At 39.8% G+C, this 12,611-nt stretch overlaps 1 protein-coding gene across 1 annotated transcript; it reads left to right on the top strand.

Annotated features, from left to right (window-relative positions):
- Positions 1-1,807: 1,807 nt before the first annotated feature.
- On the top strand, positions 1,808-11,349 carry LOC133489235 (methyl-CpG-binding domain protein 3-like). The gene is made up of 6 exons (XM_061798111.1): positions 1,808-2,003; positions 5,573-5,732; positions 7,381-7,518; positions 8,603-8,693; positions 8,781-8,958; positions 10,539-11,349. The coding sequence occupies exons 1-6, from the start codon at positions 1,990-1,992 to the stop codon at positions 10,717-10,719; spliced, it is 762 nt and encodes a 253-aa protein (XP_061654095.1). The 5' UTR covers positions 1,808-1,989; the 3' UTR covers positions 10,720-11,349.
- Positions 11,350-12,611: the final 1,262 nt, after the last annotated feature.

The following is a 12,611-nucleotide window of genomic DNA, read 5'->3' as shown; positions in this document are numbered from 1 at the left end:
CCCCTCACGCTGTCCAACTGCCCTGTGTCAACCGTCGTGACCTTCAGGATTCCTGGGACTTACAGTCTCTCAGGACCTGAAGTGGGAGACCAACATCAACTCCATTCTCAAAAAGGCCCAGCAGACGATGTACTACCTGCAGCTTCTGAGGAAGGATAGCTTGCCACAGGAGCTGTTGAGGCAGTTCTACACAGCAATCATCGAATCAGTCCTGTCTTCATCCATCACTGTATGGTTTGGTGCTGCCACAAAAACGGACAATCAAAAGTGCTGAAAAAATTGTCGAGACCCCCCTACCTACCCTTGAGAACCTGCACGCTGCCAGAACTAAGACAAGAGCATGTAAAATCCTCTTGGAGCTTTCACATCCTGGTCATCACTTCTCCAGCTCCTTCCCTCAGGTAGGCGCTATCGAACATTCATTCATTCATTCATTCATCTTCCGTTCCGCCTATCCTCACTAGGGTCGCGGGCGTGCTGGAGCCTATCCCAGCCATCTCCGGGCGAGAGGTGGGGTAAACCCTGAACTGCTTCTTCCCTCTTGCCGTTAACTTCTTAAACAGTTAACTTACAATTCCATTTCAATATGCTGCCTATTTAGTCTTGAGATTGTTGTCACATCTCTGTCGGGCCAATTACACATTGTTCGTGCGCACACAGTAGTAGTTTCGCCACTCTACACTATTTGCATAATCTGTTGTTGACCAATACTGGCCACTCGTGTGCTTGAGAAATATCTGCACCATTTGCACAATTGACACTGTTTCAGGTTATCCCACTACTAGTCACTTTAAACTGCTTACATTTTTGGAAGTCTCTGCGCCATATGCACAATTGTCACTGTACAAGATTATTGCTCTATTAGTCATTTCAAACTGCTCTAAATTGCCAGAGGACTCTGCATCATTTGCACAAATGTCCCAAAAAACAAACCAACAAAAAAACCATTACCAGTATCCTTTCATTGTTTAGTGACTCTCCTTAGTGTGTTTTTATGTTTTTATGTCTCAAAAGTATTTTCTGTCAAATGGTTCTGTTGTCGTACAAGAGCGGCTCCAACTACCGGAGACATATTCCTTGTGCATTTTTGACATACGTGGCAAATAAAGATGATTCTGATTCTGACATAAATATGTATTTTGTTTTAAAAAACAAAACAAAAAAACATATTCCTGGAATAATACCCTATAAAATAAGACTTCATGCAGGATGTCAGATTAATGTGACGATATGTCACAAACATATCAGTTGTTAGCATGCCACTTTCAGAATCACTGATATATTTTAAACAATGATTCTCAAAATGTGGTTTGAGTACCACTAGTGGTATGCGAGCAAGGGGTATGCAAAAGAATCACTGAATTAAAGGTTCCGGCTGCATAATTTTACAATGGTGTGAATATTCAGTACATTTCAATTGTATTTAACTTTTAAGTACATACTTTTGCATTAAATATTTATAAATGTTTTGTTTTTAACAAATAGGTCAGATTTAAGTAAACTTTTGTGTGATATATTTTAATTTAATGTTGGTCATGATGGTGGTGCTTTGAGAGCAAAGTATTTTTTAGGTGGCACTGGGTGTCAAAGTTTGAGAACCACTTATGCATCAAATTACTTGTCTATTTTCGTTTTTAAAATTTATTTATTTATTTATTTTTTTAAATAATAACACAATTTATTTATGCGGATCCCCAAGCTGCGGCTCGAGGACCCCCAGGAATTCCCCAATTTGTGCACCGCTCACTTCGTCTTGTCACCATGGTAACTTCCGCACTAGTTCAAGTGAGTCCCGCGGATGGATTACAGTGCAATTGAGGGAGGTGACGTGTTCGGCGGAGTGATCTTTGCTGGTAAAGGTCCTGACTGGAATGGTGATCGATAAACAAATCTCACGGTGCAAATTCATGACAGCGATAGCATAGCAGCTAGTTGACATTTGCCACTTTTTAAAGAGCCGGCTTCGACTCCACACGGACGCTTGAGAGTATGGAACGGAAAAGGTAGGAATTGGCCGTTTTTACACCGGAGGGAGTTTTTACAATGAAAGTTTGTTCGGCAGGAAATGCACTCTCGTCTACGTACATGCGTCCTTTCAAATGTACTAGTTTTCCCAACTCTAGTGTTGGCTCTAACCAAATCATTGTTTCTAATTGTTTGTAGCTTTATTAACGTTACTTAGCACAAATTTTAGTCGTACAGTAATCTGGGCGATGTGCCATCGCCGCTAGCTTGATTAGCTAGCTAAGTTTCATTGTTTACACACGCTTGACTGGGGGGGGGGGCGACCGACCTCGGCTCCTTGGAACAAAACACCAAGTCTCATTGAGAATGTCTTTTTAGGCCTTTAGGTGCGAATACGCTTGGACATTTGTTGCTCGGCGCAGAGCTGGGTCATCCCATTATCGAGCCATGTGTTTTTATCTTAATTGGTGTTAGATTCTCGCGATTTGCATGCGCCCAAAACAACACTGTGATTATATGTGGATAAGTACATGTTATTTATAAAGTAAATTGTAACATGTTAGTGGTTTTGTCGCCCGAGCAACGTTTTTCAGTCAAGATGAGCAACATGAGCAGCCATTGCGATGCTTTCGCTTGATGAACAGTGTGTGGGCGTGGACGTGTTTGATTGACGTCTCCACTCACCTGTCATGTGAAAGCTGACACACAATTTAAATTTGTATTATGTATGAAAAAGCTGACACACAATGATACTGCCTGACATTTGGCTGTGAATTAATCAGGTGGCAAAAGTACTCACATACTGTACTTAAGTGGAAGTAATAATAGTAAGACAAACTTAACGTAGCACCTTTTTTTAAAAAAAAAAAAAAATAATAATAATTTACTAAGTGCTTTTTCATGAGAAAAGCATGCATAAAACCACGGGCTTAGTTGTTTCTAACTTTAATAATACAATATAAAGAGCATTTTCATAGTAGTGGCTTGTTGCAATGTAAATAAATAAATGGTCTGATTTGACATCCCTGTTCATACTGTATTTCAATATGTCATTATTTGTTAATGGATAAAAGCAAGTGATTACATTTCAATTCAGAATAAGTGAATTGGATTGATTTATTAATTTGCATTTTTCTAATTTTGCTTAAAACACACAAAGATAATGTGTCTCCTTTAATGGAGGAGCAATTCAATGTGATAGGATGGTCATTTGCTCATAAAAATTGGCTTACTCCTGTAGAACCCACACACACCACTTCTGAAATGATGGTGACAGCTCACCATAAAATAAAATGACACAATCACAAGTTTATATACACTAACAGACACCAGCTGTCATAGTTGAGCTGTCATATAAAACCGATTGAAGAACGCCAGCAATGCAAATACCCAACAACAGGAACTGAGTGCCTCATTTTAAGTGTGCGTCAAATGTGCGTACAAACATTCCCACGTAAAGTATGGGATACATCAAGTTGGACTCGTGTGTGTAGAAACTTGCATGGATTTACGCGCAGCTCTGACCATGCGTACACACAAAACCTTGTGGTAGAACGGTGAGACTACAAATAGAACGCACTAAGAAGGTCACAGAGTTCAGCAATCTCAAACCGCACACATGTTCCCTCTTTTCTCTACTAATTCAATTTCTATGAGTAATGTTGCAGACAATTTGAATGATTAGTGTTAAGTTATAAAAGGCACACTGAAAAAGAAGTCCTTTTGAAATTGCTTAATTCGAACATGTACAGCACATTAGTTGCACATGATTAAATGTGTTAAACTAAAATATGTTGATTATTTTCGAGGAAGGCGGCACGGTGGACGACTGGTTAGAGCGTCAGCCTCACAGTTCTGAGGACCCGGGTTCAATCCCCGGCCCCGCCTGTGTGGAGTTTGCATGTTCTCCCCGTGCCTGCATGGGTTTTCACCGGGCACTCCGGTTTCCTCCCACATCCCAAAAACATGCATTAATTGGAGACTTTAAATTGCCCGTAGGCATGACTGTGAGTGCGAATGGTTGTTTGTTTCTATGTGCCCTGCGATTGGCTGGCAACCAGTTCAGGGTGTACCCCGCCTCCTGCCCGATGACAGCTTGGATAGGCTCCAGCACGCCCGCGACCCTAGTGAGGAGAAGCGGCTCAGAAAATGGATGGATGGATTTTCAAGGAAACGAGAGGAAAATTACATCGGTTTACGACATTTTAATCATGTGCAACCAAAAATTACTTCCTTTTTTTTCAGTGTAGCTGTGACAGGACAACCTGAAAAGAAAACTTGAAATGCATGCGCCATGGCTTATCTTGCGCTATTGGAGGATTTGGAGAGCCGTGCGCTCCACAGGGAGCACATTTTCAAAGAGCGTGCTGATCTGTTCAGTCAGAGCAAAGAGTGGCTTCTCGGCAGGTACCACTTCCGCAAAAATATATTGACAAATTTATGGGGCCATGATGTGTTTTTGGCACAAAGTTTGATGTCAGACCACCTGCTCTTTTCTCTGATCCAACCAAATTTACAGCAGTGACTACATTCTCCGTCATTTGTTTTTCTTTTTGTTGGTAACACCTACATTAATTGTTCCAAAAGGTATTTTGGGGGTTTGTTTCCACATCTCTGACAATTACCTTAATCTCAGTCAGGTAGAATTTCCTTTTCTTTGCCCTCTTTGCCATGGTTTCCAAAGTCGACCATTTGTACATTATTAGAGGGATTGCTGCTTATTAATTGGAGGCATTTCTGAATGCAAATGAGGCTGAACTTGCGCAAGCGTGGCAGTTTAGAACAGGTGGGAATGAGGATTTATCAACACACATTACTTATTGGTCTGCTTACGACATGTGTCCGCACATTTCATAAATAGATTAATTTTTTTAAACAAAATTTCAGTCATATGAAGTAATTTCGAACTGTTTAACGCACGGTTGATAAATGAGGCTCCAGGAGGGCTGATGTAGGATGGTAAATAATTAAAAATAAAAATAAATAATATAAAAACACCCCAAAAAAATAATAAAATGGAGAGCGAAGAAGACAACATCACATAAAAGCCAGTCTGTAAAAGTGGTTATTTAACAAATGTTACAGAATTTGCATAGCTTATGTCCTCAGGCAGGTGGTTCCAAAGTTGAGGTGCCCTGATGGAGAATGGTCCCCTTTCATTTTAAACCTCGACTTTGGAGCAACCAGAAGGCCCTCACCCGAGGATCTGAGGTGGCTCATAAGTGGTGAGCAGTTCGCTTAAGGAACTCTGAGCCAGACCCGTATGGGCTTCAAAAGTAATCACTAATATCTTAAAATAGATGGAGAATTTTTGAACACCAGCAGCTTGTGGTTTTTAGGCTGGCAAAAGACACAATGCATTCGCCACGCATCATTCAAGCCGACAGCATCAAACAATTCTCCTTAAATAAAGCCATGGATGGGAAATATCTTGTTTCTCCAAATCTCTTCCCCTGCAAACTACAACCACAATAACATGCTGTTAGATTAAGACTTCTCTGGTGGTGCCAATCAAAACAAGCATGATCATCTCACACAATTAAGCCATAAAGCCTTGTGTCATTCCCATTGCTATAATCAATTTTGTGTGTGTTTGTTTCCTCTGCAGTGTACCAGTCAGGCGTGTCCTCTGTAAGCCACAGACAGTGCGAGGTCCAGCCAACAACTTTCACACCGAGGAGGCCAGCCAGTCTCGTGCTGCACATTTAGTTCTTACTAAAGTCCAGCGAAGTGGGCACAAGCACCATGATGTCAACCATCAAATCAGGGTGACAATTAACACATACAGGCTCTACTCCAGATGCTCTTTTAAAAGTGACTTCATCATTGGACAGTGGTCATTTCCAGAGTGGTCCATGCTAAGGCACAATTTAGGAATCAGTATGGTCAAAACAAAACAATGGAAACAGCAGATGCATTTTTTTTTTTTTATAACCCATTTACTGCTATATGCTAATATTCTCCCAGATGTTCATATGGCACACTTAGATTGAGTGAACTGCTTAAATGCACTGCCCTGTTACAACATACATTAGAATTTAGTTTCCAAATCTTCTCACTATTCATCTCATTTGAACACTTACACTGGAGAATTTAAGACATCTGTCACGTTTCAAGTTGCATGGTTATTTTAACGACAACAAACTAACCACAGAAACAACCTTTAATGGCTTATGTACTCTTTTAAGCCTCTTTTTGTGTCAGAGAAAGAGAAACATAAGTATAAATGCTCCTGTAAAAGTCTTTTCTCAAAAAGGCACTCACTAGTGTGCTCTCCTAGCAAAAAAATACTTTACGGTGCCTATAAAAGGTGATCTATAATGTACTCCATCCACCACAGCCAGTTATTGTTTTACTACAGGGAAGAATTTAATTAGGCTGTTTTGACACTGAGCTGGCCCACTGCGCTCATGTTGGCAAGTGTAGCAAGTGGTGAGAGGTAACATGAATTTATTTTTATTGATTGGCCCTACACTGCAGTTAACACTCATAAATTACCATGGCAACACTGCCTAGATATTTCTTACCAATGTATTGTTCCCATTCATGGCTTAGTTTATTAATGTATCAATGGAGCGCACACAGTGTTAACACCTACTTGAAGTTACATTGTACATGTCAAAACGCTACTAAATGTTTCTGTCATTTCAGTTCGTAGTAATTAAAATACAGTGGAGCCTTGACTTACAAATGCCCCAACTTAGGGGTTTTTACAGTTATAAGCCGTCGGTAAGGTTGATTTATTTAGCTTTATCTGACGTATGAGTCAGCTTCAGCCACTCCGCCACTAGATGGTGCAGCAAAATTCAACAACTAGGGCTGCAGCTATCGAAAATTTTTAAAATCAAGTATTCTACCGATTATGCCATTGATTAATCGGATAAAAAAAAATTGGGATTATTAAATACAATGTGCATTTGCAGACAATACTACATTTGAGGGGCAGGTATTATTTTTTATTCGAGATCCATTCTAATGTAATATTTGTGACTTTGTGTGTGTATGGCTTTAAAAGGCATGGCCTGGCCTGGAGAGTGGCGTGGGTGTCGGAATGTGAGTGTAGCGTTTACTAGCTGTTCTAGTTAGCCAGTTAACATCCAACACACGAATACACTACAGAATTAACAGTAATTGCCCTTTATAAAAAACGTTTGTATTCTTTAGATGTGTTTATGAAATTGTAATTCGTTTCAATGGGAACATTAGATTTGACATCAAAGTATATTGAATTACGGCAAGGTCATAAGTCAAGTCCTTTCCTTGCATAAAATTGAATGAACCATTCAACAACATTTGTAGTCATCAGTCACAGTCCTAACAATAAAGAAGCTGTAAATTGGAACAAATTATAATTTTTTTTATTTCCCAAAGTGTCCGTATTTAAGTCTTTGTAATGCTGTTGTGTTCTTTCTAAAGACCAAGCCAGACTTGAACACAACATTGCCAGTTCGACAGACGGCCTCCATCTTCAAGCAGCCAGTGACCAAAGTAACAAATCACCCGAGCAACAAGGTGAAAACAGACCCCCAGAGAGCTGTGGAACAACCAAAACAGGTGAGGCAGAGGACAGCAACATCTCTTATTTTTATCCCCTTATTTCATTGTGGGGAGAAAATAATGCTGCAATCTATCCATGATTCATTGGAGCTATCCTAGGTTGCCAATTTGATGCTTTTTTTTTTTAAAATCCAATATTCAAATGTTTATGTTGTTGTCAAATCTCAATGTTGCTGCTCGTGTGTGTTGCTGCACTTTGTGTGTGATAAAGTAGCACTTGTTTGAAGATTTATAATTACCGTAACCTCTACAGCTGGGGTGACCAGCAAGGTTCCCTATGAGCATCAGGTAGCCCCTGAGGACCACATGCGTAGCCTGCGGGCCTGTTCTCAAATAAGTTCACCAGTGTTGGGACATTGTGATTTCCTAGGAATGGTGTCAGAAATAGAGTATGGCATGTTGATATTTATCTGTTTCATACCTTGTTAAATCATTGTTCATGATTATTGTGATAGATTAGAACTGTCTTTAATAATTAATACATAAAATTAAAGTTTGAGCAAATCTCAGAAACCTGTATTAAATTGGTAGCATTAATCAGAACCCAAGAAGTGGCTCTTCATAAGGGTTAGTGTCCCCTGATCTACTGCTAATATAGGTTAGCCTGTGTATGGCATTTCACATTATATGTTAGCATTGAGCTAATGAACTGTTGCTAGATAAAATATTTATTATTATGGTGTTTAATGTACCGTGATTAAGTCTCTTGTTTTATGTGACAGTTTTACAGTAGAGTTCAGCTGGGGGGGGTGACAAACAACTTTGCATCTTATTTGGAGCGAGAGTCTTGTTCGTTTCCTTCCCCCGTTGGGATGTTATACAACATCTCCCATTTCTTTACAGCAGGCCCAAAGGAATATTTTGAAGTGTTATGAAACGTTTGAGTATGTTTTAATGTTTAAATGTGTTTAAAGCATGTACTAGGGGTAAAATTCTATGAAAATATATGGTCTCGCTATATCATGGATTTTCCCATATGGTGGATGGGTTTGGAACATATCCTCTGTGATAAACTCAAAACTGAATAATAATACACTATGTCATTTTGTCAGATGTGACAAGTTTGTGGTTTGAATCACAGTTGTTCTGGGAGAGGAAGCTGAGTGGGTTAAGTGCCTTTGACATTGCAGATGAGCTGGTGAAAACCATGGATCTTCCCAAAGGCCTACAAGGTAACACGGTTGAAAAAACCACTCGTACAATATGTGTGACACGTTTCTAACAAGCTGCGTCTCTTTCTCTTTTTTTCTCGTCCCCAGGTGTGGGGCCTGCGAGTTCTGACAAAACGCTGCTGTCCGCCATCGCCAGCGCCCTCCACACAAGCCCCGCCCCTGTCACTGGCCAGCTCACGGCGGCTGTGGAGAAAAACCCGGGAGTGTGGCTCAACACGACACAGCCTCTCTGCAAGGCATTTGTGGTGACCGATGAAGATATCAGGTGACCTTGTGACACATACAAATACTTTTTCGGCCGTTAATATGAAATGATACAAAATAGGGAAATAAGGACGACTGGAGAGATGTTAGTCCATTTCTTGAGCACAGTTGTGTTAACCGATGTACAAGGCACCAAACTCTTGCACAGCTACCTCATTTTCTTTTGCCTTGTGTTTTTAGCCAAAATTTGAATTACTAGTGCACTTCAGAATCATCTTTATTTGCCAAGTATGTCAAAAACACACAAGGAATTTGTCTCCGGTAGTTGGAGCTACTCTACTACGACAACGTTTGAGACATAAAAACACAGTCACTGACAATAAAAGGTTACCAGTAATGTGGTAATGCTGGTACAATTATTATTATTATTATTTTTGACAATTGTAAAAAAATATGCTGAGTCCTCTAGCAATTAGAGCAGTTTGAAATGACTAATAGAACAATAGTCTGGTGCAGTGACCATTGTGCAAATGGCGCAGAGACTTCAAGAAATGTATGCAATTTAAAGTGACTAGTAGTGCGATAATCTGGGACAATGTCCATTGTGCAGATATGGCGCAGCTCGAGTGAAGAAATGGCCACAGGTACATACAGTATAAAATTATAAATTTTGAATACAAATCTTTTATTATTGTAAAACACCATACATGCATACTGTATATGCATTATTGGTACAGCTTGGCAGCGACTGGCCAGATCTCTCTTTGTACCCGGAAACATAATTTTTGTTGTTGTGAACATTCATGTGATAAGACATTGCATTTTTGATTGGCACACCTTTTCGTATCACAGCAAAACTAGTGGCCGAGGGTTGGCCACTCGTGAAAAGTACAGTAGTTGCAGAACTCCATACACACAGTTTAGTCGCGTTAGACCGTGTGGCTTGGTGTGCGGCTGGTCTAACCGCCCATGTTATTGACTGCACTCATTAGTCCACGCCCCCTTAAAGGCACACATACAACACTACAGCCGTTCTTGTGACTTACTGCTTGTCCCAATGTACAGTAATTGCACTTTATAAAACTGTTTATTTGCATTCTCATGCTTTGTTTTTATTCACTACAGTTCTGTTTTAGTCATTTAAAGCACGGAACAACAACAACAACAAAAAATAGTGGTGGTTTTTGGTGGCTGGAAAACGCACGTAAGCCAAGGGAGAAAATGCAGTCTGCACACAAGATGGCCGGAGCCGAGCTCTAAACCTCAGAACTTTGAAGCAGATGTGAGAACCACTAGGCCCACTGTGTTGCCAGATTTATTTATTTTTTATAACAATTTTGGGAAATAATGGTTCCAGGCTGATACTCTTGCCATTGTAAAAAAAAAATTATAATAATTAAATGTGTGAAAACAAAACACACAGGTCATTAGAGATTATGTAAAACTATTGTTTTACTCCCAATAATGTGGAATTGGGAATGTTATCACATTTTTCAATATTAGAGGTTCCACTATATTCATTTGTCTAAATTTGTACAAATGACCTGCTTGTTGTAGCAGTTTTCAGTCAACATGAACTAATTCAGTTCACATTTGAGGTGTCATTTTAAATCCTAATTGAGTTCCCTCAATGTCCTTCAGGAAGCAGGAGGACCTTGTACAGAGTGTGAGGAGGCGGCTCGAGGAAGCCCTCATGGCTGATATGTTGGCTCATGTCGAGGACGCCGCTGTGGATGCGGCGCCCAGCACGGTAGAAGAAGATGAAGAAAAGGAGGAGGGGGAGGAGAAGGGGGCTGAGCGGGTGGAAAAGGAGGAGTTATAGCCAAGGTACACAAAATGGCTGTGATGATTCCTGCAGTGCTGACTGATTTTTCTTACATCGTTTACCACAACTTGAACTGAAGTCATCAACTATCCTGGGGATTTTCTGTTTGTTACTTCAACTAAAATAAAACTTTAAGCGGGGGTATTAGCTTAATTTTCAAACTAAAACTGTTGGTTTTTTTGTGTTTGTAAAAACTGAAAAAGGTGCTCTATGTTTCAGCTTTTACCTCCATCAATGTTTAGCAGATGTGTTCGGTGCTGCACACTATTCATCCAGTGTTGTGTTCATAACAGCTGCTAAACAAGCTCAAACAAACCGGGGTGTATGTAAACTGTAAATTATCTCTGTAAATGTCAGTCCATTTGTGAAGAACACATTTTTATTTCCCCACTGTCACAGTAAGTGATGTTTATGCTCAGAAGCATAGAAAAGATTGCAGAATTTCTGCATGCATGCTGTACTCTTTTACATTATGCTGAGAGAGATAATATAGTTTGGTTTTCAAATATTCTTTGTTTACAATAACTTTAGGTCATGTTTTATAATGGCAAGCTATATTGAAAGAAACACTGATACTTAACTACTGTACATGATTCAATATATTGTTTAATAAATGCATCTTTTTTACATTGATGTATTTTATTTGATGGATTGGGGGTTTGAATCTCGGTTCTGGCCTCCTAGCTGGAGTTTGCATGTTTTCCCTGTGCTTGTGTGGGTTTTGTGCAGGTATTCCAAAAACATACATTAGGTTACTTGACTAAATTGTCCATAGGTGTGAATAAGCGTGAGAATGGTTGTTTGTCTATATGTGCCATGTGATTGGCTAGCGACCAATCCAGGATGTACCCCGCCTCTCACTCAGTCAGCTAGAATAGGCTCCAGTTCTTACCCTAATGAGGATGCACATTATAGACAATGGATGGATGGATTAACATGGATATGTGCAATCTCGCTAGCTTTTTATCTCACAGCAGTGTTCAAGTCCCATTTACTGTGGGCGTAACAATGTGCAAAGGCAACATGGTGGATTAGTGGTAAAGTAACTGTCGCCCTAAGGGACCTTTCTATACCCCAGTCTTCTAAAAACATTTGTTCCCCTTTAATCATACTACATAATAGTTTTAATACACTGCAACACACATTGTATTTATGGTTCTGTTGGATCAAATGCTTCAAAAACAAACAAAAAAAGCCGTGTGGAAAGCCTTCTGAGCATTTATTCGTTATCCTGGATATCCATTTTAAGGTCTATGTACTTCTGTCCTCTGTCCTCAGCAGTGAGACAACAGGCTTACTAGTAGGAAGACTACATGTTACTAAAACTGCACTAGATGACAACACTGTGCTACTGGTACTGATAGTAGTGACATTATAAAATTCTCCAAGTTAAATATCTAGTGCTTTACTCCCACTTTTGGCCTACTAGTACGCAATTAGTAAAAGGCTGCTGCACTAGTAGGACTAAGCCCAGTGGGAAAAAAACAGTAAGATGGTCATACTACTAGTGCACCCTTGTCGTTCTACTAGTGTACTGACTTGCCTTACTAGGACAAAGAGCATACTGGTACATGGATCTCAAGGTGGACATCAAGGGTATTGAAAAAATGCTTAAACAGCTTTCCATGAAAGAAAACCATCTTCATGTGATCTTTTGGCCACTTTTGTGTCTACTAGTACACAATTAAACCTTATTAGGAAACTACAGTGCAGCACTAGTAATATCCGTTTGAGCATTTATTCAATATCCAGCTTGCGGTCCATGTACTTTGTTGTCAGTAGTAAAGCAATTCAGTGCACTAGCAGAATGACAGTGTCTTACTAGTATTGTTTTTTCTAGTACTGTCTTTCAGTGGGCGTAGTAGTGTTAGTAGTGCTGCACGAGTAAG

This window comes from Phyllopteryx taeniolatus, chromosome 14, assembly GCF_024500385.1.
Source record: "Phyllopteryx taeniolatus isolate TA_2022b chromosome 14, UOR_Ptae_1.2, whole genome shotgun sequence".
Classification (NCBI taxonomy): Eukaryota; Metazoa; Chordata; class Actinopteri; order Syngnathiformes; family Syngnathidae; genus Phyllopteryx; species Phyllopteryx taeniolatus.
Note: the sequence above shows the minus strand (reverse complement) of the source record. Positions and strands in the feature narration are given on the sequence as shown.